Below are 26116 nucleotides of genomic sequence, written 5' to 3'. Positions count from 1 at the left end.
TGTTGTAGTGGGGAGGAGATAATGTCTGCTGTTGGCAAGTCTCTGCATCATTATTAATGTTCTACTAATATTTGTTCAAATTCTCTTCCCTCTCTTGCCTGCCACAGTGAAGCAAGAAAGCTTTGGGGCTTTCCCTTATGCTTGAGGTTCAAGCAGTTGCTTGTTAGTTCATGACATTAATTCCTGATAACACTCATCAAACAACAGCCAACAGGGGTGGAAATTTGTCTGCAGAGATGTAATTCTATCAGTTTTTGTTCTTATGTATCCAAGAAAGATTAATTGCCAGTCTCCTCTGGTCCAAGAGGTGCTAGAACAAGCAGCAGAACAGGTTCCTGGTATTCTGCTTTCAGCTGAGAAGAGGCAGCTGTGGTTCTTTTTGCTACATTAGCAGAGGAAACCAGCTTTGTCTGACCAAAGTTTGTGTGGTACTGCAGTGAAGAGAGTGCTGTGAGAAGGATTTGGGTGAAGGTGCCTTTGAAACTTCAGTTCACCAGAGGGCCACCAGCCTTTTCACATACTGCTCTGCCACCTTTGGTGGGAATATCTTTTGCTTCTCTGTCATTCATTGATTGGATGTGGTTTTGTCTGCAGTTTTCAGGCCTGAAGCCAAGAAGAAAAACATACAGCTTCGTGGAAACAGGGGCATGTGACAAATGCCTGGGCAGCTCTGATCCAGGAGATTAGCAGCAGGGTCAGTGCTGCATTTGCCTCCACAGTGGGACAGGCAGTAGCTTGCTGGTTGCTGCAGTCAGGGCACAGTTTGGTGTGCCAGTACTGAGGAGAAAAGGTGTGCTTGTTTGTTTTAAATCTTCAGATGTCATAAACACTCTGTCTGTACCATTTCCCTCTGAATTACAGAGTAATTTTCCTTCTCCAAATAGAAAGTGCTGTGTGATTTCAATGTCTATGCTTTCTGCCTTGATTTTCATTAATCTCTTGTTTTAATGATTTAGCATGTGCAGAATGAGAAAACCAAACCATTTGCAACTGGAGAACTGGCTTCATGTGGAATTTAAATTTTGGTAGAGTCCCTTGGCCTAATTTTTGAATTGTCACAGTCAGATATTCAGATATTATTTCAGACAAGTTATCTATGGTTGCTTTTGGACAATGCAGGCACTGGATACAAAATGATGTCTTGGTCTCTGCAGTACCACCCCTACTTCTGCTTCTCACTACTATAAAATCAAAAAATAACAGCCTTCCTTTCATTCCTCTGTGAATGTGAAAAGGCTAAATTTGGAATTCACTAGGCAAGGATTGTTTTTATTATTGAGAAATCTGGAAGAAAAAGTGTAAATTGTGATCATGTTTCAATTTTGTGGTTTTTTTTTTTTAAATGCTGGAGGAGGTTTGGCTTTTGAACAGCTGTTTGACACAAATGTTCTGAAGTGTGATCACAGAATTGGGTTTTTAGTGCTGCAATAGCAGAGTGAGGTAATTCAAGGTGATTCAAGCAGATTCATGCTCACCTTTCATTGTGGAATTATGCTGTATTTGTATAACAGTTTAACTTTGATTTTCCCTGTCATCTGCAACTTCTCTAACTATCCCAACCTCCAGGTTATTACTGAAATTTTGAATATGCAGTCTAATATGTTAGATACAATTCCAGCTGAGAAAGTAGACCTTTGAAAATATTCTGATATGAAAACCATTCATATTGGGAATACTTTCCTATTTTTTGTCTTCTGCCTCTTAAAAATCTTATGATAGAGACCATGAAACCTAGAACACTGCATGATGCATATTTAGTCTCCTACTGTTTGGTGTCTTTAGACCCTTACAAATACAAATCTGTTTATTCACCCCATTATGTCAATTAAAATTTTCTTGATTATTTATTTATTTATTAATGATTGTCCTAGAATCATAGAATGTCCTAGGTTGGAAAGGACCTCAAAGATCATCTAGTTTCATCCCCTCTGCCATGGGCAGGGTCACCAACCACTAGACCAGGCTGCACAGAGCTACATTCAGCCTGGCCTTGAATCCTTCCTGGGACAGAGCATCCACAACTTCTGTGGGCAGCCTGTTCCAGCGTGTTACCAGCCTCTGTGTGAAAAACTTCTGCCTGATATCTAACTTCAGTCTCTTCTGTCTTATTTAAAACTATTCCTGTGTGTCCTATATATATATATATATTTTTTTTTTTTTCCTTACTGTACGCAATGGCTAGTTGTGTAGAAAAATCATATAGAAGCATCGGGCAAAATTGAAGGCTCCATTGTGTTTGGCATTGTGATGAATGTATTTTCAGTCCCCAAATGACCTGCAGCACTGTTAATTTTGAAATGTTGTTAATTTGGAAATACGGTGCAACAGTTTTTTTTTCTTTTTATGCCCAGATTGTATGTAATGTTTTGGTTTTTTTTGAGTTGGAAAAGCAGGCTTATGTTTGTTTATACAGCTGACTGCAGTAGAATTTAATCCTCTGCAGTGATCTATCACCTTGAAAAGTCATCCTTTAAGTCAGCTGCCAAACGGCTGCTAACAGACAAGAAATTGGAATAAAATACCTGTAAATATGGAGGTTTTATGTGTTATGTATCTTATCTCTCTGTAATAACTTAATGTAGAAGATTGACCCATGCTCAGATTGTCTGCATTCACCTCTTCAGCGCTCCTGTCCTGTATATCTATGAAAGACAAGAGACATCCTTACAACTGAAAGGGGCAGCTCAGTCGTACAAGAGCCTTTTCCTGGGATCCCATACAGCAGTTGTTTTACATCTTTATCACTGGGCTTTCAGTATTTTACAGTTGGACTGGAAAGAGATTTTGGGGAAAAAAGGAATGTTTTTTCATTTCTTTGTTAAAATTATATGGGGTCTTAGCACAGAGGTATTTTAAAATTGTTGACCAGTTTAATAGCTTCCTTGGTTTGACATGGTTGATTACCAAGTAACATACTGCATTGTAACAAAAATAAGCATTGCAAGATTCAATTTTATATGCATGATGCAATTTATTATTTTATCTCTTATTTATTTTAATCATAAATATTGCCAGAATTGTAGTCAGTGATATACAATATGGGCGCTACAGTGATATACAATATAGTGATACTCAATATAATATTGAAGTACTTTAGTGTACATATGAACAGAACATTTTTAATATTGCTTTTTACTTTGCTTTTTGCAAAGGTTGTAGCCTTTGGTTGCTAGCCTGTGAAAGGGAACATAAAGGATGCCTTTAGAATATGCTCAGCCATGAGCAGATGGCTTCATTAAATTCTCTTTAGGAGCAAGGAGAGCAGTTGCTTCCTTTGGAAGAAAATTGGCTAGGGCAACTATTTTTATGTTGCTATTCCAAGTGTGTGGCAGGTAGTAATACTATTTGTTGAACTGTTTTATGCAAAGCAATTGGTCCAAGTGCCTTAAAAAAAAACTAGGTAAAAAGTGAAATTTCTGTTCCATAAGCTGATAGACAAAGTTAGGACAAAAAATTGAATATTTAAGTCATCATGTTTTCTGCCTGTATTCTAAATCTTGGGTGGAGGAAGCTCTGCTAGTTTCTTTTGTTGTTGGTTGGGCTTTTGGGTTATTTTTGCTTCTTAATCCTGAAAATCATCATATAGTTCAGTTTGCAACAAAATCTTACAATTTCTATTGTGTTTTACCTTCTTTTCTAGGGAATAGTAATGAAAAATGTATCTACAGCTAGTTCTGTTCATAAATAACTTGTGAAGGAGAGTGCTGTCTAAAATGTACGTTTCCTCCCTTATGAATACGAAGATGTCTAGCAGAAACGTTTCAAGTACTGTGGTTACTCAGAGATTCAGTGTTTTGTGGGCTAAAGTTGCATTATGTAAGGTCATCATTCAAAATGAAGATTATGAGGAAATTTTTTGCTATTCTTAGATCAAAACTGTAACTGAGTGTGATACGCTTGATTTCCTTCTGCCACAACAATTTAAAAACAATCCTCAAAGTTTTGGTTTAAGCTAAGTACTTAGGAATTACAAGTTATTTATGAGGCTAAATATCCTGCTGAAATCAGGAAAAGGTGTGTAGAACTTCAAAGGTAGGGATGGAATATGATAAGAAATTGAAGCTGGCGTTTGTTCTTGTAGTTAAAAGGTTTTACAGGGTTGTGTGTTTCAGTCAGTTGGTTTGTTGTTGTTTCCATTACATTTGGAGGCAATAAACCTGATAGTAGGTAAGAGTGTGCTGTATTGTAGTAGTGGACTTTATTGGTTTATTGATGATTGCATGTTCATTCCTTTACCTGTGAAATGCATCAGTATTACAAAGCAAGGTACCAGCTAATCTCAGGTGGAAATTTGTGGCATCTGCTGATGGGGAGCCTGAACTCCTCTGTTGAGGTTTGTCCAATGGCAAAAATACTGTGTTGTGGAGAGAATTTGAATACTAACCAAGCTGCCAGACTAGTTTTGGCAAGATAGTCCAAGAGGCCTACAGCGAGTGACAATGAGGGGCAGGTGACATTGAGATGCAGCTGTTGTCAGAACACCATGGGTAGGGGAAGCCTTTATTTGTAGCAGAGGTTTTGGATCATTTTGTTTCATTGTTTTAAAGCAAACATTTCTCTGTAAAGGTTGTGTAGGAATTTCTACCTGTGTGCTTGCAGAAAAGTATATTTGTATACTAGAAGAAATTTTTTTTTTTTTTTCTTCCCGTAAGTTGCATTTTAAGGGTAAACTGGCGGCTTATTTGTGCATTGCAGAAACTGTCTGAACAACACATATAAACAACTATTGCTGCAGGAAAATTTGTGCTTAATTAGAATCAATATATTTCACAGGGAGAGAAGTAAATGACCTTGTGTGTGAGTTACTGGCATGATATTTTCCTTGCTCCTGATGAGCTTTATACAGCTATAATACGTACTTGTAAAATGTTATCCATTATATGTGTTCTCCAGAACATGGAATTAGGGCTACTGTTTTTTTTATAGCTAAGTGGTCTAACTGTAAGTAGAATTCTGACCCTAGTTAACTAACACCTGCCACTATACATAAGATAAACTTGTGAGAGTTATCCTGGTGCACTGCTGTCAGACCTGAGGATTGGTGTCAAGACTTTAAGTGCAACGCTTTCCCTCCTACATGTTGCTTTAGGTATTTTCCAGCATGCTCAGAATTGGTAGTTTTTAATAGAGCTCATTACTGTGCTGCCTTTCCTTGTTGCTTATCAGTGCAACAGTGTTGTGTGCGTAAGAGAAAGGACCTTAACTGCCATTACAGAACAAATTGTACTCTGTTTTTGCTGTTTCTTTCAACAAGAACTGAATGCTATTACAGTCACAGTTGTGGTACACCAATGAATTTTATCAGTATCTGTTACCAAAAATAGTCTTGTTGAATTCCAGGCATTGCACATCTGCTGGATAGGCACTCCATCATGTATTTGTGTCTTATTCTTTTTTGATGTTTTGCAAACATCTCACAACAAAGACTTCTAAGCCATCCAGACATCTGGGGTGAATCACATTTAATCAGCTTATATGAGCAAATGTTTTTATTCATTCACATACAGAGATGTTTGCTATGAAGTCTGGGACATTCTGCCAGAAATGAACAGCTTAATGTGGTTATGAATATATAAAATCACTTAGCTTATTCTGACTTTGGATTTTTCCCGTGGATGCAGAAATGATTACAGCTTAGCAGTCCATGATTTTAGGATGTTTAGGCCCATAGAAAAACTTTGCTTTCACACTTGTTGTGTTTACCTTTTTTCATGCTGTTTAAGTAAATTATCAACTTCCTTGAACCCTGATTTGTATTTATGTCTTGCCTTTACATGGAAAAAATAAAACGCCCACTGAGATCTGAGTAAAAGTAATCTTCAGGTAGAGCTACTGCTTGCATTGCTTCCAGAGCTTTCCTGACCTGCAGCAAAGAAAACCAGGCCATCATTGTTGTGTTTGTTCAGGCAGCTCAGATTCTGCTGTCAGCACTATATCTCATAAATAGGAGTGGTTTTGCACTGCTCTGAGCTGCCACGAAAAGCAAAATGCAGGGGGAAGGCTAACTCTTTGGGGATTCAGGCTTGAGTTGTGCCTTCAGATTATACAGAAATCAGGAACTTAGTGTTCCTTGTCCTGTTTCTCCCTTTCCCTGTGTCCTGTGTTACTCATATTCCCTCAAATGAGATCTTTATGATGGATCTGTAGGGTGCCTGGACTGAAAATCTGTTCCCTGAAGTAGCTCTCTGCTGAATGAGATGGGATTCCTTAGCAGCCATATGATGCCTCTTTACTGCACATTGATGTTATGGTGCATAGCATGCTGATATGAGCTTGTTACCTGGCTCTGATGCTGGGTTCTAGGCATGGTTTTGAGCACGAATCCTGCTCTTCAGCACAGAGCTGCTTACCGCTCAGGCAGAAAATCTGAGAAGTTTTACACTGTCCTCTTCAAGACCTGGTTGAGAAGTGGCACCCTTTGTGTGGGCTGAGTGTCTGGGCCCATGCTGCAGGTCCCACTGCCTAAACACAAGGTTTTTTGGCTTTGGTGTTACCTGGAAGGGTTGGCTGTTTTCTCCCAGTTCCAGGCCTGCTAGTTTGCCTTTTCCCTAGGTAGGCTTTGTCAGCATTGTTGATGTAATATTCAGAGTAGCTTTTTTTTTGACGTATCACTTGTATTAATGTAACAGAATTTAATCTTTTGGACTACAAACAATTTACATTATTGAAATGGACTTTAAATAAATTGATGTTCTGCATTCATTTTCATTTAGTGTTTTCCACTTAAATTTGGCTGTGATAGCAGAAACAGCCCTATGGTCTACTGTGGCTCTGACGGCCTTTCAGCTCCAGAAGTGGGATTTGTGTTGTGGCTATCTCTTTCAGGTTGCTGCAGTGTTTTCTTCATGTACTTTAATGGATCACTTTAAGATCTTGTAAACTTGTTTGTCTAAATTTCAAAACTACTGGGGGCAAAGGCTAGGGGACCGCAGGTGTTTGTTGTTTTTCTTTATTTAATGAAGATTGCATAGAGAGAGCGTGCACTAGCTATTGCTTTTGTAGTGCCTTGAGCCTAGGCAGGGAGGGTGGTCCAGGTGACCCTAGAATCATGAAGTGGCTTGATTTGGAAGGGACCTTAAAGGTCACCTAGTTCCAATTCCCTGCAATGGGTAGGGCTGCCACCCACTCACATCAGGCTCACAGAGCTCTATCCATGACGTCCTTGAATGCCTCCATGGATGAGGCATTCAGACCTTCTCCAAGCAACCTGTGACAGTACCTTTTCACCCTCTGTGTAAAGAATTCTTTTCTACCATCTAACCTTAGTTTCCCGTCTTTATTTTTGAACTGTTCCCCCTTGTCACTATTGCACCATTTAAAATGTTGGTCACTCTCCTGTTTATAATTACCCCTAGGTACCACTGAAGACTTCTAAGAGATCTGCAAAAGCTATTTAAGAAATGCAGGCTGATTGGTAGTTGACTGTTCTAAGTGTTATCTTGTGTGTTCTCTTGGAAACAGTGTTTTTGAATTTCTGAAAAAATATCTTTTGACTTTGAGTCTAGATAAGTGTTGGGCTGGAAAGAGGAGTGTCCGTGAAAAGTTCTCCTATTTGTAAATAAATGAAATTAGCTCATGACATTAGCTGAGTTCACAGTGTAATATTAGACAGTTTTTTGATTTGATGACATGCACTTTTGTGGTACTTTTAAATCTAGTCATCCTAATTAATGAAAACTAGGGAGGAAGCGTGCAGCAGTAGCCAAGAGGAAGCTAATGCTTAGTAAGAATCGTAATTTTGTTTGCTATGTGAAATCTACCCTAACTTTAAAACAAACAGAAATATCTGATTAAACTTCTTCAGGAGATCATCTACATAAAACTTGGAATGCAGGAATTGAATATATCCACAGAGAATTTTGAACTTAAGTTTAATTGATTTAAGCTAATATGGAATAACATTTTTTACAGAAACAGACTATTTATTTTGCAGGATATAGGGGAAATAAAGCTGATTTTTTGTTCTATGAGGTGCAGTTCAGAAGGGAAGGTTATGCTGAGATTCAAAATGACAGTTGCAAAGAAGGTGAAGGCAGTACATTCTTGAGTTCAATGGCTGTCCTGAGATGTAGCCAGGAAGTGGACCTAGCTGTCTTCAGTATTTTCTCTTTAATCTTTCTATATCTTTTGATGGTGTTTTACTGTATTGAGTTAATATGGCAAGATTTATGTAGCTTGGGGTGCCTATGTGAGCAAGACCAGCAGTGTCCCATGTCAGAGCAGAGCCAACTTGAACTTCTCCAAAGGCACCCACCTCTGCCAGAGCTGAGCCTTGAGGGGCACTGGTTGTCTTCTGGGAGAGCAGATGTAAGAGGGGGAGACTGCTGCACAACAGCAGGTGGGAAGGAGGAATGAGGAATGGGATAGAAATGGCCCGACAGGCACCCAGGTCAGAGCAGGAGGAGAACAGGATGAGGTCCAAACACAGAGCTCCCTACAGCCCAGGAGAGGTCCACAGAGGAGTAGGTTGTTCCCCTGCAGCTTATGAACTCTGTGTAAAGCATATCTCTCTTTGTAGCTGCAGAGGAACCCACAGTGCAGCAAGGACAGAGAGTGACTGTGAAGGAGCCACAGAGGCAAGATGTTATGGACTGGCCACAGCCATCTATTCTCCATTTCTCTACCATGCTAAGGTGGAGGAGGCAAAAAGAGGTGGATAAGGGGAAATTGTTTTTAGGTTGCTTTTACTTATCACTGCTCTTGTCTGTTTTCAATAGGTAATAAATTAATTCCCTTATGCCATGTTTCTTTTGCCTGTGGCATGTTTGGTGTTTTATTTCCCTGTCCTTATCTCAACCCACAAGCTTTTTTTAATATTGTGTTTTCTCCCCCTGTTCCACTGAAGAGGGGAAGTGAGTGAGTGATGTGGTGCTGAGCTGCACAACAATATTAAATTACTGCAGATACAGAACTTGATGTTAAGAAGGGATAAAGAGGAACAGTTCACAGATTGGTTACTTCTTCTGAATCCATCACACAATTAAAAATGTTAAATATTATCAAGTTTTCTGAAAAATCTCTCTGAACTGTATTCTTTGCATATGGCTGAATGTAACCTGATGTTTCACTGAAACTTGAATTATGAGAGCTGAGAAGGTTTGGGGGGCTGGCCTGTGGATAGCTGCTGTTGTATTTTGAGGTCAGCTTTGCTGAGCTTTTGCTTTGTGTTTTACTATTGAGCCCTAACCCTCTCTGGAAGCACATAATTTTTATCTTTTTTTATGATGAATGCTTTCATGTCATTTTATAGTTCTGCTTTTCTGTAATATTTAAAACATCAAGCTTTGTTATCTTTCTTAGCATTCAGGGGTTAGAAGTATGCAATAATTGTTGGTTCAATAAACTTTGAGGCAGAACCTGCATACTGTGTGACTGTCACATCTGTCTTTTCATAATGTCTTTAATGATGGTGAAAGCAAGAAGAAAGCATGTTAATCTTCAAGTATAATATTGACTCTCCCTGCTGCATTTCATTTAGCATAAGAAAAAGCTTAATTTTAGGCTTGGCAGGAGTTAAAATCCCAGTAATGCTCATGAGAATGTTCTGCAAGCAAAGCCTCTATTAATCCTGCTGCTGACATACTCATACATTGTTTGATCTAAGATCTGAAGCATCTGTATGCAAGACCTGTATTTATGTTTTTAAATGTGCAGGAAGACATAATAAGGGTAAGAGTGATACTCAGTTCATAGATAATGCTCAGAATTATCTTGGCATTTGTAGTGCCAAGGAAAGGATTATACCAGTGTAGGAGCAGATGTTATTGATGCTCTGTAATGTCATGGAGTAGCTGCAGTAAGAGAAGTCATTTCATCTTTGCCAGCTCTCACAAAGTCAGGGCTGCTTTTTCACACTCCAGAGCTGCTCACTACTAGCCATTGCTAGCTGAATTGCTGCTCAATAAATTCTTAAGCACTGGCTTCATCTGGGTGCCCAGGAAGGAATATGGCAGCACTTCGTGATGTTTCAAGCAGCTCTGTGCAAAGGAAGTGTGTATTTCAGTCAAGAACATGTCTGGCACTTCAAACAGGGCTTTGCTAATGAAGGAAAAATGGCACAGCTTTTCCAGTTGAACCAGCATAAGTCATGTCAGATATAAAGCTTGTCTGTGTAGTGTGCAGCAGGGCAGCTGAGTGGAATGGCTGGTGAGGCATGGGAGGGACACTGCCTTCCTTCTTCATTTGCAACTGAGAGCTCTGGTTGTTTCTGCAGGTCCATTTGCCAGCTGGGAGTCACAGCTCTTTGTCACAAATGAAACTGGGAGTACAATATGGAAGGATTTGTGAATGTCCCAGTCTCCTGCAGTTCACGGTGGTTGTTTTGCCATTAAGTGAGCATGTTTTTCACACAGGCATAGTCTCACTATGTAAATGACTGTGGAGCTGGATATGTGAGAATATACTTCTAAAGGCATGTGTGGTAAGGGAGTAGTACTGCACGATTGGTAAGATCAGAATGTTCAGAAGCTCAACAGATTTTACCTGTTTTTCCTATGTTGGAGCTGTTCTTATGTAACTTGTAAAGCTTGAAAAAATCCTTTTTTGATATCTCTTAGGGTATTGTTTGGACATGAGTAGTTTTAGTTTGTTTTTACAAAAAGTGGGTAAATTCCACTTGTGGATTTTAATCGTGTTTTTAATAGCTGAACTCTACTGCAAGGTTAAACTTATGAATTTCATATAGCCCAACAAAATTAAGCCTTGTTTTTGTTATTTCTCTTTTGTTTTGAGAATAACTTGGATCAAGTTTTCTGCTTCAGCAGTCTCACTCAGTGCCCTTGGGGAAGCCACCCTTTAACTTGCACAACCTAGGAAGTAGCGTTTGGCTTCCTGGAATGAATGTTACTGTTCTTAAAGCACTGACATTTTTACTCAGGACCTACAGGTAACATATACCAAGGCTTCTCTTGAGGAAGCTGAACAATGTTTTGTTGTGCAGGTTTTTACCTTGTACTGTCGGTTGAAACTCTTTTTTCTCCTCCTTCTCCACCTGCTACCAGTTTATTACAAAAAAAAAAAAAAAAAAAAAAAAAGAAAAAAAGAAAAAAAAAAGAAAAAAAAAAGACAATAACATAACCGAAAAACAAAATACATTAAATTTAGAAGATCTGTGGTTTAAGGGTTGTCTTTTTGTTTTGCCATGTCAGTGCAGCTTTCTGTGAGCAGTGTATGCTTGGCAGTGCATACTGGGTTTGTACAGTTCATTATTAGCTGGTGTTGTGAATTGTCCAGTGTCCTGATGATGTTTGAATACTTAAGAACGTGCACTCTGCTGACAAGGTGTTTGCTTCTGAAAACTGAAAAATTCAGGGTCTGTCAGATAACTCAAGTAATTCATGAAACTTTTGAAACTGTTTTGAAAGCTTCTGTTCTTTATGCTTTGAAGATTCATCTTCTTATTGCCTTCAATTTTGTTAAGAATCCACACATTTCTCAAAAGAAGGGAGAAGAAAATTGTGAAGTGATGAAAACTGCTTAGTGGAAAACATTTTGGAAGCACCACTTGTGTATTTTGTGGTCTCAGTATTCAGGTAGTGCTCTTGAGTATATTTAGACTGTTGCTTATAATAGTGGATAGAGCATCTTTTATAAAAAATATGAGGAAATCAAATGGAGTATTTGAGTAATAAATGTTTGAAAGAAGACAGAACATACAATCTAAGCTATTAAAGTTACATGTTAAATTAAATCATGTTGATTTTAGCTTTTTTGTTATAGCGGATATGGAAACTAATGACATTCACTTCTCTGATTAATACTGAGAAGCACTTCCATATAAGGCATCCACGAAGCAGAGGTTGTAGCTTCTTTTTGTTTCTTGTTTTTCATTTTATTTTTTAAACTGATCTTTTTGCAAGTGTGACTGATACGCTTCCAGTGATCTTTCCTCTGCAAAGAGTACATTGTGTATTGAACATTTAAAATATTCTAATGCTGCTTTGCTAAGCAAATATACCTTGTGAGTTCACGTAAATTCTACAGCACCATAAAATGGTGGCTTTAAGTTCAGTCTAAATGCTCATAATCTGCTATTATCTACATGCAGTTTTGCTTCCTCTTTCCTTTTCTCTAGTGCTCTGTGACTCTTGGTCTTTCAGAGATGTAATTTTGGTACCCTGGAATCTGATTCAGAACCACCAGTATACTCTTGATTAAAATTTTGCTAGAATAGTCCTGAGTTAATGTTTGGATAAGATTGTAACATTGGGAAAGTTGACGGTGCTTGTGAGATTCAAGAAGAGTTAGGACGGTGAGGAGGAAGCTGACTGTCGCAGTCTAGCTTCGGCTAAATTAAAATGACTGAGACTTAAGAAGAGTTCTGGTATGTCAAATAACCTGTTACTGAAATAGCGGTTACTGTTTTTAAATTTGTTATCTAACTTATCATTTCGTGTAATTTTATTTTAAAACTCTAACGTCACACAAAATAGCCACAAGAACATTTTTAGCATGCTGTACATGAACAGTGTACGTGGCTGTAATTATTCATAGCCACTTGCCTGCTTAACCTGTGGCTTCTGTACAACTGTAAAAATAGTTTTCTAAAACCCCTAGAGTGCAAATAGGTTGTGGCTGACTAGATTTGAGAAGCAAATGCTAACTTGCAGTCATCAAGATCTTGATCTGGAAACAGTTTTGCTAGATGGGTAAATGATACTGTAAAAAAGCAAATATTCCCAAAGTTAACGTTTGCCTTCGTGGTCTCTGAGAGAGTTTTCTGAGTGCTTAGAAAGTTTTCTTTTGTTTCCTTCCTTCTTTTTTCTCAGTTAGTTTTTCTTGTATCTACATAAGGAGCAAGCCCAAATAAAGGATTGACTAAATACTTCTGATTTGGATGGTAGCTGGTATGCAGAAGGAAATAGTACAAGTTATTTTTTTCTGTGCAAGTGGCAGTCAGAAGTACACTGCGACACGTTAGTATGTTTTGGAGTTTGACAGATTAGAAGAAAATCCTCAAAGAAATAATTATGTATGCATGCATGTATGTATATATATATGTGTGTGTCTATATATGCATGGATATGCAAAAGATTGAAGCTCTTTCATGTGAATTTTGCTTAAGGTGACTGTCATGTTATTCTACTTAATATGTTCCAGGTTGTCTTTCATTTATAATCTAGTAGGTGTTTTCTTTAATCTTGGAGGACTTAGTCACAGTTGTCAAAATAATGAGCTTTTCATGGTGTAACATTTTTTTGTTGTCCATGTACTTTTCTCCCAACCATAAGTAATCGTTACTAGAAGAATGAGGTCTTTTCCTCAAACTTACACTGAAGTATGGATTTCACCCTTAAAATCTGACAACATTTAAGGTTGCTAGGGAGTTCTTTCAGTACCTGTTCAGATGAGAGATCTGGGTCAAATGAGAAGATCTGCGGAGTGCCTGAAAACTTCAATTACTTACATGAATGTTAATTTAGTATTCAAGTACTGGTTGAATTAAAATGTGTAATTATGCCTTTTGACAGTCTGTGACTGGTTACTTATTTGTGTTGCATGACGACAGGTGTCCAAACAGGTAGCCAACAGAGACCTGATCAAAGAATCAAATCTACTTGTACTGCAGACATCTGCATTTAGCTACCCTCACTCCAGGCCCTGAATCTGTGTGCTTCTGTATTTAAAAAAAACAACAATTAAAAAACACCCTTGACCCCCACCAGATAAGTGCAGGCATTTCCTTCCATCCCCCTTGTCAAGAGGGAAAGCCCTGAGGAGGAATGAAGTGTTCATGAGGGGCTGAGTTTTGGAGCTGAGGCATGGCAGCCTTCATGTCTTTGCAGCTGCCTACCACTTTTCCCACCTCTGTGGAGATCTGGGGCTTCCTGGACTGGGGTTTGTCCACGTGCCCATCCTTTGTACAGCTTTCAGCTCCCCCAAGTTGCTGATCTCAGCTCAGAAACTTGAAGCTGCTTGCTTCTTGGTGAGCCATTTTAAGAGTTGCTGAAGTCTTCTGGCCAGCTGATTTGCTGCCAAAAAAAAATTTTTTTTGTTTTTTTTGGAGCAATTTGACATCTACTTATAACTATTTACTTAGATGTGAGACCTACATTATAATTAAAATGTTTGTAAAAGCCACAGTATATTAGACATTATCTCTAAGGAGAGCAAAAGATAATTTTGTTCCCCTTTTAGTGTACCTACAGCTGAAATGGGTATGTTTGCACTCGAAGCAATAAGATGTGAGGAAGCATGCTGGGATCTAAAAATCAAAGTTAACAATAATCACCACGGCAAGTGGCCGTTTTTACAAATTTCAGCCCCACTTCTGTACAGCCAGAGTGATGATCAGATGTGAGCCAGCCTAAGAAAAGCTTCGTAATTTCCAGAATGATTCAGCCTATTATTGCTGTTTTTTGTTTTTTTTTCTCAAGCAAAATGAAAGGCAGGCAGTTGCATTTACAGCAACAATAAAAAAGTTGCTTATTTGCTTCTAGTGCATGTGAAAAATATCTACTGGGAAATAGCACAGGTAGGGAACAAATTTCCATGGGATATCTTGTCCAAAAAATATTGTAGTGAAAGAATCAGAGATGTCCCTTTCTGTAACCTAAAAAGATTTTTAATTACTGAAAGAAGACATTTTTCTCTATCAAAAGTAGGTTTGATGTAGCCGTTTGGAATTGCTAGTGTACTGGCCATCACAAAATGTATGTATATTGTTGAAGGATGGGGCAGACACTGTGGTTTTGATAATACGTTGTATAGTCTCCACCATTCCTTTTAGACCTGTAATATTTGTCTCAGCTTCCTGTAATTTTGTTCTGGTCTATTTCTTTTTGAGCCTTTTGTATTGTCTGCCTTGAAGTGTAATCCTCTGGATCCAGAATTGAGCTTTCAGATGTACAGCAGCAACTGTTTCAGATGTGCTCCCTTCCTATTCAGATGGGCAAGAACCCTTCTAGTGTTAAAAATCCAAATGGGAACTGTGGTGAATAGCATTTAATGACACTAACCCTACAAGTATGAACACACTAGTTTTTTTTAAAGGTATCCATATTTTCTTGCTCTGAGCTCATGTAAAGAGCAGTTTGGTAATGCAGGAGAGTGTTGAAATTGCCGTGTGTGGATTTGATAAAGCTAATTGTTTTTCTAACTGCTGGAGTCTGAATTTATAGAACATTATTTATACTTTCAGTCACAGTGTAAGAGAGGTCCCAGGTGCTTACCAGAATCAATAATTGCTACCACAAACAAATGCTGAACAATTTTGTCCAGGTGGATGTAAGAGAAGGGGAACAGACTGAGTTTGGAAAGGGCTGACGCATGTGCTTTTTACCAGGACTGCTTAGTAATTTTTTTTTTTTCTTTTATTGATTTTTATTAAGTGCAGTATCTTGGTTTATTGGATACAGATATATCAGTTCTTGTCTCTATTGGAAACAGTCTCTTAAAGAGAATCTGGGAAATGAAAGCAAAATTCTGGGGGAGGTTTTATTATAATTCCCGTAGCAAAAATGGCACTTTGGTTTTATGTGGTGCTAATGTCAAATTCTGTATATTACCTCTTGCAGAAGAGACGGATTTCTGATGACTCCACAGTTCCAGGGTTGAGCAGGAGTTTCCAAGAAGTGCCAGGTATGGTAAAATGCGGTTATCCTCTCCCTGCTTGCTGTGTGGTTCTTAGTAGATGTTACATATGTTGTACTCATAGGATACTCACAAGCAGGAAGACTAGTATCTTCTTTTGTATAGCAAACATGAATTATTTTATAAAAAGCTTGATTTATTATTCTGTTCCATTTGAGATTGAAATATTTTTCAAGAAATTCATTGTTAAAGGGACATTTTTCACCTAAGAACAAAATGTATTCTAAGCTGTGTGTTAGTTATTACTTAAAGGTCTTGTTCAGGATTGCAGATTGAATCAGAGGGGTAGTGGCCTTGCTTTCAGAGACAACTGTATCTTTGAAAGCATTGCTGGACATCCTGTATAGTTTTAATTAGAAACAAACAAACAAAAAAACCAACAAGAACAGCTGATATGGACATTCAGGTGCCTTTGAGAGTACCACTGTTTGCCATTAACATCTTTAAATAATTTTGACTGGTTGACTCAGACCCATAAGTCTAAGAAGAAATTATGTAGAAGCTGACCATGCAGTTTATGGCTTTGTCAAGAACATAAAAGATCCATCTAACACTTTGAGTAGTACCGAACAGAATTTAAGTGTTGCACAGTATAACTAAGTACTTATTAAAAGAAAAAAAACCAAAACAAACAAAAAAACCCCCAAAACAAAACAAAACAAAACAAAACAAAAAAACACTTTCAAAATCGGGGTTACAAAATCAGGCATTTCCTGATTTCCTGTCTTGGAAGTTCCAAAATTCATGTGGATTGTGCAAGTATCCCAGGTATCGGTTGCAGACCTGAGTGCAGCTTTGCAGTGTTGGCTGAGGAGAATGCACTGACTTCTTGTTGTTTGGTATTGCATTTTATTAATGCAATATTCATTAGTCAGTTGATGCAATAGTGATAAAAGTTTCTGAAGTTAACACCTGTAAAAGATGACACTATTTTCCACATACAACTCTGTGGTGTACTTTGCTTCTGTGTTCTCTGTGGCGGATGGAAAAGATGGCAGTCTTGTTCCCTGATACTGGTTTCTCAACTTCTCCCATTGCAGAGCCTGTTTTGTGGTGTGTTTTTTGTATTTTGTTTTTTTTTTCCAGAAGGTGGACCAGAACACTTTATTTCCAATCAGTCTGTTAAGTATTCCTTTGATGCCCACTCATGTGAGGTAGATGTTTTTCTGTCTCAGAAACAGTCAAAATAGCAACTCTCTGCTTTCTGAATTTATACTAGTATTTCACATTGTTTATTCCCTGCTAGCAGGTCCTTATTCTGAAATTTTTCCAACAGTTTCATTTTTTTTTCCTATTTTCTGTCCTTTGAAAGCAGGAGCTTCTCTATTCCTTTTTCTATGCCTTTGCACTAGTTGTGTGTGTCAACAGGAATGTTCACAGCTCTCTGTTTACAGCAGTGCTCTGCCAAACTGAGAGGAGCTCTGTTAATTGTTGCTTTTACTGCAGTTGCATGTTTTCAGTCACCATAAGTACAAACATGGAAAACTCATGCACATGGTGTGCAGATTATTTTACTCCACTTAAACAGAAGTTCAGTTAAAAACAGGAGCAAAATGGTAAAATGAGATTCATTTAAATTTATCTCAGAAAATTTTCAGCAATTTTACAGAAAAAAGTAGACTTGTAGTCACTTTAATTAGAGTTGAATTATTTAACTAAGCTTTTCAAGTTTGTTTTTGCATTACTTAATAAATGCAATTGCCGCTTATATTTTATTATAAAACCTAAAGCATTATGTGTCAAACTTTCCAAAACTGCAAAGTACTCAATTCAAAGACAGTGAACACCTATGGAGGTGTGCTTTTTGTTCCTTCTGCCCCTTGTGTTACATAAAAACAGTTTCATAGTAGATCATGGGTGACTTCCTAGTGGATGTGAATTAAGGAGTTATTCCAGATAATTTTCAGCACAGTGAAGGAGGAGAAGAGGAGGAGTAATTAAATTGAAAGCTAAATTAAAGGACAGGGTCCTGAGAGCATTTTAATCACTATTTAAACTAGGAGGCGTAAGAACATCTTGCATGATTCGGCACTCTGGTGTGTTACACCCCTCTTTTAATATGCAAAACTTTACCTTAGATCAGCAAATAAATTCCTTGCAAACTTAATAATATGAAAAGGCTCTGTCTTGCAAACTTATATATGAAATGAGATATTTCTTCTTTGAGAAATTCCCTGGCCCACAGCAGAGTAAGCACTAACTCAGCCAGGTATTTTGTCTTCTTCAGAAGGTAGTACCATGTGTTTTATTGCCATTTTGCTTCTCCAGAGATAGATGAGCTAGGCTAGAATTATAACCATGGCATTGGGAAGACAAAGAATTGTTCACAAAGAAGATTTCTTAAGCCCCTAATAATGTCCTAGAATTCTTTCTTCCAACTGCCGTTTTTCCCCTGACGTTTCCATTAAAATAAGATTACTAGGCTGCCTTCAAAGTAATCATTTAACTGCTGTTTCTTCTCTAGATACTTAACTGTAAGACTATCGGCATCACAATGTGCGTGGTATTTCTGTAATTCATATTCATGGTCTTAACAAGTTAGATAGAGAAACACAGTTGCTTGGCTGTGGCAATAAACAGGAAAGGTACAAGACAAACAAACCTAGTTAAATTAACTGAAATTACAGTGAGTTGAAAAACGATTTTTTTTGGGTATATTTTCCATTATAATAGATCTGAACCAAATCGAGAATTAAATAATGATAATAAAAAAATAAACTGCTTTGCTTGAGCGAATTGTATTTACCAAATACGAAGTTGTATTTATCAAATATATCAAAACAGATGTAAACGCTTCTGATGGATTTGTACTTTTTTTCTTTCTACTCCCTGCACCAAGTGCATAAAAAGACACGGCTAAAAATGACAGTTCGGTTCATAAGATCCTGAGAATGTGAGCTGGGGCAGGTATATTTAAATAGCATTTAGCATTAAGCTACATTTCTTATGTTATTTGCTCTCTGAAATCAGTCCTAGTGATTTATTTGATCTTTATTTGAGTATTTACAACAGAAGGTGATTTTTTTTTGCCTCACTTTTTTAAGTAAGAAAATATGTACATTGGAATCGAATTTTGAGCATCAAACATAAGCTCAAAATATTTATACTACAGATTCTGGATTGAAGTGAATGCTTATGTTAACTGCTTTTTTGCCATGTAATCTGTGGAGTGTTTTGAAGGATTTTATTTTCACCTATGAACTCTTAATCCAAATTAACCAATGTAGACAGCTGTAGAAGTACTGCAAGATCAGTGTATGCAATATGCTATTTCTGGCAATCCTCTGTTTTCTATTCTACTTCTTGCTCCCCTCCTCTCTCCACAGCATCATTTATTTCTTCAATGAATTTGAAGAATGCTTTCAGTGGCGCTTCTCAGCAGCTCTGCAGCCTGTGGAGAGTGTGGGTAGTCTGTATTCAGCGTCCCGGAAATTGTGTGTCCCCTTGAAGAAGTGATCTGCTGAAAATAAATACTTACAAAGCAGACTGGAACAGTCCTTCTGCAGTGCTCTCAAACTCTGAAATGCCTGGTCTCTAACACTCCCTGGAATTTGCATTTCTTTTGCTAAAGAAACACTACCTGCTGCAGTTATCCAGGGATTCTCAAGGAGCAAGGGAACTGAAGATGGCTCAGCTTGATTTTTATTCAGTTTGGGCTGTTTTGCTGGAATTGGCAGTGGCATTTGGTCCAGTACCAAGAATCATTTGGGAGCACAGAGGTAAGAAGAGAAACTTCCTTAGTGTAATGTGGGGCACTGCAACAACATCAGGATTTTTTATGTTTGTTCTTCCAGCCTGCTTGCAGGAAGTTTGGTCAGATGTTTCTGGTTTTGCTCAGCCTATCTGTAGTGCTTCAGACCAGAATGTTCATAAGTCACTTGGGCACTGAGCTGACCGATTGCATATCCTGCAAACAGTTGTGAAGTGTCACTTTTTAAAAGAGGAGTTTTGGATTGAAATTTCTCAGATGGAGGATCTTGTAGCTGAATCTTGCTCCAAGAGAAAAACTCAACAGCTATTTTGTTTTAATAAGTTATTTAGACTTTAGGTCTGAACATATGTAACAAAATGTACCTCACCAGCTATTTTTTTTAATTTTTTTTTTTAAATGCTTTATCGTGGTGAGGTGAATGATGATGCTGAATTGTCTTGAGCACTAGGTAAATCATCCAGTGAAGGAAAGAAACATTAAGTCCTCTTCTGGTAGTGTTCTGTGATGCCTGGAGTTTAACCTTTGTAGCTTTTTCCACAGACCCCTTCCTTTGCTGTACTTGGAAGTTGCAGCAAGTAGTTGTAACCTCCCAATGCAGTTAGCAGGAGGTGGCCAATGAAGCAATGAAGGATCAGATACTCTTGTAGGCTTTTGGTTTAATTGTTCAGCCTACACCTGAAGAGAACTCTGGAGCACAGGCTGTGAAGTAGTCACTTGCTGTTGTTGAACTTCTCTTTTTTTTTTTCCTCCTGCATTTTCATGCATCATGGATATTTTAGCTCTTAAAAGATTCTTCGAATTGTGCTTTTACTGTTGATTAAGATTAGGCACCCTGGAATGCTGTAACCAAATAAATATATGCGTGTCATGAAGAAGATGCCTTAAATAAAAATGCTAAATGCTGAAGAGTCACACTACAGGAAAAGATAAATGGAGGTTAAGAACATAAATAGCTGTTTCATGAGATGGCTGTAGGATATACTTTTCCTGTTTTTCCTGCTTATTGATAGTATTGTATTCAAGTATGAGAAGCTTTGAATAGAAGTGAAATTTTAGATCATTGGAGGAGTAAACAGGTAGAATTGCCTGAACCAGGTCATCCATTCGGAAAAGATTTTCCTGTGAAGTGAAAGATTTTAAAATGCACACATACGAATCTAATTTAAAATAAATGTTTCCCAGAGTTCTAAAGATAAAAAGGTGCCATTTTTTGTGTTAGAACTGGGAGTAGTAGTATGTTTTCTGCCTGACCATTAAAAATGAAACTGAATTAACCGCGTGGTAGTCTCCATTACAAAGTCTGTCACCCCAAATTTCAGTTTCTTTTCTATAACAGTCGTACGTGCAGAATAAACCTGTTTATTAATAATTCTGCCATCTTTCTCCAAGTGGTTCTGTTTCAGTTTGCATGTCTCTTTCCCTCATGCCTCCATCTTTCTTCTGTCTTCTTCCTTTTTATTTTGATTCTCCCTTATTCCTTTCTGTTCTGTGCAATTATTTCCAGTCTCCGTTCGAAAATCACCTTGTTTGCATTGTGTATATGGTTCCTTTGTAGGTTGTGTCTTTCTGCTGGGGTAGTATTTGAAATGTCTTCTTTCTTGGTGCAGGATTATTGGTTAGACTTGTCCGGGGAGGCTGAATTCATGTGGTGAATTAAATTTTCCACAGTATGTGGAAGGTAGAGGGTGAGGAAAGAACTGACAGTAGATGTGTGAATAGGAGGTTAGAAAAAGGAAGAATTAATGACTGGAGAAAATGAAGGAAGACATGAGTTACAGGGATCATTGCAGGAGGAAATTTGTAGGCATTTGAAATTGAACTAGAAAGTAGGGACCATTGATTTTAACGTCAGTGATGGGAGCTGCTGTTTGTGCTGAATGAAGCTTCCAGGGGTATATATATCAACTGTTATGTGTGTTGTCCAAAGTAAGCTTTGTTGCTTTCAAAGATAGTCAAAGGCTTTTAGGCAATTTAGATTAATGACCCATAAACTTGACCCAAGGTGATCATGTTTCTCCATGTCCTGCTATTTTCATTTCAACAGAGGTACAACTAATACATTTTCATGAAACTGGAGTGTCAAACTACTCAACCTTGCTGTTAAGAGAGGACAGAGATGTTTTATATGTGGGAGCCAGAGAAGTTATCTTTGCATTAAATGCAGTGAATATTGCTGAAAAACAGCATGAGGTATGCATTTAAATACATTATCCTCCATATGAAAATCATACTTCCAGTCACTTCATTTTCTGTTATCAGTAGAGCTGTGCTTGAGATGAGGGTCTTACGCCTTAGGTTTCTGCTTCTGTTTGATGTTTTGAGTGGTGCCTGCACACATGTGATGGCACAGAGAGATACAATCCAGTTCACTAGGCATTAGCTTACCTACAGAGATACTTTGGATGTTCTGACTCTTCTCTGAGTGGGTTGACCCATGCAGAAATCTGCTGATGTGATTGTGTTACCCCAAGTTCTTCTCAAGCTTCTTACTCATCCACAACACAGACCGGTGCCTAGAGACATGGTGTGGATTCCCAACCAGGACGTTTTGAAAGATAGTCTTGATTTTTAATCGGAACAAAATGTTTAGGGATGGTGATAGGAAATTTTGCATGCATATAAAACTTGGTTTTCAGTTGCTACTTTGAGTGGATATAGCTGTGAAAGTTATTCTTTAACATAAAATATAAGTTGGTCCAGTAAGGTTTTTACGTGTTTTTTTTTTCTTCTTCTTTTTAATGCAAATTTAATAAGAAATAACTAAAACAATTACACTTGCATTTCCCTAATGAATATGTTAATGAAGATATTCATTAATTGGAAAAGAAGGATTATAATGAACCCAGAAGATGCTAGCAGTGGTTCTGCACTCTCTGATGACCCATTCATTTGAAAGCATCATTTTTTCTGAAAAGAATAGCTTTAAGCCTTTGAAAGCTACTGAGAAAATTAATTATAAATAATGCAGACACAAATATTAAAATTGTTTGTTTTGTGCATTGTGCAAAGTCTGAATTTACTGCATTTGCCTTAAAGTGTTCTGAATACAACTTTTTGTTGCTTGTTTTTTGCTAGTTGCACTGGAAGGTGACTGAAGATAAAAGGACTAAATGTGCAGTCAAGGGCAAATCAGAACAGGTATGTTCTATTGAATCTGAAGAAAGATTGACATTTCTTGTAGGAGGAGAGATTATAAAGAAGAAGGGTTCTGAGTATTTGAAATTAAAGTCTTCAGATCACCTATATTATTTAATTAACTCATGCTTTGGAAACTAAAGTTAGTTCTCTTGTAATTCTTAGTTCATTAATTCTTGCTGTTGAAACTTGTTTGAAACTGAGAACATTCTTATGTGCCTAGTATAATAATTTTTTCCATTATATTAATAAACCATCATTACTTTTACTGAGCTAATTGATACCACCTGAATGACTGCTAATTTTACCTGCTTTGCTTTAGGATGAAGGGTTTATTTTCAAGGCCACTGTTTTTCCACCAGTGCATTTTTCACTAACTGCATACATTTTTGTGATGCTAAGCAGGTGTGCTCCTTGCTGGTCTGTCTGCTCAGACAGCTCGCCAGTGCTTGAGCAGCCCAATCTATGTGGCAGTGCAGGCAACTCAGACACTGGGCTCCCTCAGGGTTTTTGGCAGCCTCAGACCCCTCCAGGACCGCTGGCACGGGCTGCCTTGTGCATACTGCCTTTCTTTAGAGGTAGTTTATTTATGGTGATTGGCCTTAGGTGGTTGTGCCTTTCCCTTTGTGTTGTGCCACTGGCTTAATAGTATTGCAGACTAGGGGTTTACTTGGCAAGATTCATGGTCAGGCTTTCATCATGGTTTTGAAAGTGCAGGGTTCAGAAGACTGCATGTGCAAAAAGTAGTGCAGCTATCCAATTAGAGAGTTTTGACATGTGCGCCTCACATCTCCAATTTCTTTGTTGCACATTGACTATAAAACTCCAGGTGCACCCGCAGACTCATCTGAGGTGTAGTATGTTTCCCTCCCTTTTTCACTTGAACTGAGAGCCATCAAGGCAATTTATCTGCCTAACACAAGGTGTGATGGGCTGTTGAGGACCAGTTCCTCTTCCTCTTTGGCTCTTCCTGATGCATTCTGATTACTTTATTCTCCAGGTTTGACTGAGGTTGGTAGCAATAATTATATACAGTCATGATGGGTGTATATGATGTGACTCATCATACGTGCACCTTCATCACTTTTGCAGGCATGTCTAGGTATGCACAGGTCCTTTTCAGAGATTATTGATGGTGGATTGGAAAGAATGGTAGAGTCTGTAAGTAGGTACTTTGCCTTAGCTCTCTCAGAACTCCAGAATGTTCTTCCTATTTTTTTTCTGCCCTTAGATAAGCAGGTTTCACTATGTTACGCTTATTCCCAGCAGTGCTTTTTCTCCATTGTACTCAGGATTTATTACTAGCTATGATTATGCTGTAGCCATAATGTCTTGCAAAGTGCAGTTGTTTCAAGTGTTATAAGTATTAAACAATCACTGCTATTTCTTATACTAAAATGGGCAGTCCTCTCCCTCACCTATCTTCACTATATTATGTAGTGCTAGCAAAAAACAATTTACACTTCTGTTCAAGAAACTAATCTGGCGGAAAACTTGTTTTGTTCTTTTTGTCTCCAGTTTTCTTCCATCCCCAACCCACCACACAGTTAGAGAAATACTTGGTTTGTCTCATAAGAGTGAAGAGTAAGGACAATGGTTATACTTGCTTAAATAGTTTATGGAACTGCAGTACAGTGTTGGAACCTAGCTGTGTAGCAGAGAGAATTAAGGGATGTTGATGATACTGTTTTTCTCCACTGAGTGCATGTTTACAGTGTTTGTCATTGTAGTTTGGAATTCTTATGGCATGGATGTCCAACCATTTGACTACTCTGGGCCTCGGAGAACAAAAGGGAATTGTTGTGGGCCATATATAAAGTATATGATACAGTTAAAAAAAAAAAGAAAAAAGAAAAAAGGATGGCTGCATAGGACTGTGTTTAGCCAATGTATCAAAATGCATGAAAGTATTTGCTGTAACTTGGGCTTGCTGTAATTTTTCCTTTCAAACACTGTTACTGTCTGAAACAGCACAGACAGCATAGATAAGTTGATTTTTCACCTTCAAGGCACGTGTTTTACCCAGTTAAATGAGTGAACAAATCCATCAAAAATGCTATATCTGTGAACCATTTTTCATCTTAGCATTATGGCACAAACTTAATTTTGATTCCACAAGGGACTAGATTTTATTTTGCAAATCGTGAAGTTTTTTTTTAATCATCTTACACCAAATTAGCCACTCAGAAAAGTAAATAATGTCCCCATAATCAGCATCCATACTTTTAAGGAACTCCTGGAATTGGTGATGATTCAGTCCCTTGGACTTTATGAAATTCACAGCTTTGATGATGATTTGCACAATATTATCAGTTTTTAAAGCTTTGTCATGTGAATTTTGTTGATGTGCAGTGCAGTGATGTTTCAGCAAATGTGAATTGTCAGTGGCAATTTCATCATCTTCTGTTAATCTTATAAGTCCCTCTTTTTTCACTAACTATTGCTGGAATGCCATCAATAGCTACACAAGATATATTCATTAAAGGAAATGGTTTTAATATGTTTCTTTTATTGCTTCATACAAGCCAAGAGATTTAGTTGTGTCTTCTAATAGCACCAAAGAAGTCATTTTTTCCGTTCCATTAATATTTGTTATCAATACTTCTAATGAAAATGGCAAGGTGAGCCATATTTGTAGCCATCTTTTGCTAAAGCATAAAGTATCAAAGCATAAAGTTTGAAATTAGTGTCTTTACTCTAAATTTCTTCCAGTATATTTTCCAGTTTCTTTAGTTCACCTGGCTACCGTCTGGTGAGGTAAACTGATTTTTCTGAAATCCATTTTTTTTATAAGGACACATTATATCTGCCATGCTTTCCATGCATTGCTTAACTAAGAGTCACCATGAGGAAATGACTTTGATTTTTTTTTCCCAGTCAAATCTGCTACCACCTAACTAACTTTTGAAACAGAGTCAGTTTGAATTTTAACTTCTTACAAAATACTTGGTTGAGGTGACAGACTTTCTTTCAGTTCCACTGTTTTGTCTTGGTGATACCTTCTTTGATGTGCATCAGATTTGGCACCATTTCTGCATGTAGTGTGTTTTCAAATTTAATGTTCAAAAACTGACACAGTTTCTTTGCAATTAAGCATAGTGCCATATTATTTCTCAGCGCTGCACTGTGCCCTGCCCATGTCCTGTGCTGGAGCAGTTGGTGGGGCAAAGCTGACGCCGTGAAGGTGTGGTAGCAGGGTGTGGGTTGCAGAGCAAGCTGTGCTGGACTGCAAGCAGGCTGCAGGTTGGGCATGCTTGCTTTTTAGCATCCTTTTTTCAAAGCTTTGTTCAAACTCCTTACTGTCACAATGTGGCATGAATAGCAGCAACAGGAGAGTTGACAGCACTTTTGTTTATTTTTGTTGGAATGTAGAGCTGTGGTTTATCAGACCTGTCCTTTTCTCATCCTTTATTACAGACTGAGTGCCGTAACTATGTGCGTGTCCTACAGCAGCTAAACGACACTTTTCTTTATGTGTGTGGTACTAATGCATTTCAACCAACTTGTGATTACCTGGTAAGAGTATGTAGATTTTGTGACCCAGTAAAAACTTCAACAAAAAAGCAGCTCATCTAAACAATGAGTTAATCTTTTTTTCCCAAATAGCATTGCAATTCCAGTGCTTGTCATAGCTTCTGAAATATTCATGACAGTCTCTCACGGTGATAATTAGAGTAC

General features: G+C 37.8%; 1 protein-coding gene across 13 annotated transcripts in view; it reads left to right on the top strand.

Annotated features, from left to right (window-relative positions):
• Positions 1-26116, top strand: part of SEMA4D (semaphorin 4D) — an 87681-nt gene that overhangs the window by 32800 nt on the left and 28765 nt on the right. For 12 of the 13 annotated variants that reach the window (XR_001552068.2, XM_015849350.2, XM_015849349.2 and 9 more), the window contains exons 2-6: positions 15516-15579; positions 18918-19310; positions 21348-21493; positions 22379-22441; positions 25856-25954. Coding sequence is in view for 12 of the 13 variants with exons in the window: in XM_015849350.2 (XP_015704836.1) it covers positions 19217-19310; positions 21348-21493; positions 22379-22441; positions 25856-25954 (402 nt within the window). In the remaining variant the exon portion in view is untranslated. The remainder of the gene's footprint in view (positions 1-15515; positions 15580-18917; positions 19311-21347; positions 21494-22378; positions 22442-25855; positions 25955-26116) is intronic. The other variant, XM_015849345.2, reaches the window with a different exon arrangement.

The sequence above is a fragment of the Coturnix japonica genome, chromosome Z (genome assembly GCF_001577835.2).
Source record: "Coturnix japonica isolate 7356 chromosome Z, Coturnix japonica 2.1, whole genome shotgun sequence".
Taxonomy (NCBI): Eukaryota; Metazoa; Chordata; class Aves; order Galliformes; family Phasianidae; genus Coturnix; species Coturnix japonica.
Note: the sequence above shows the minus strand (reverse complement) of the source record. Positions and strands in the feature narration are given on the sequence as shown.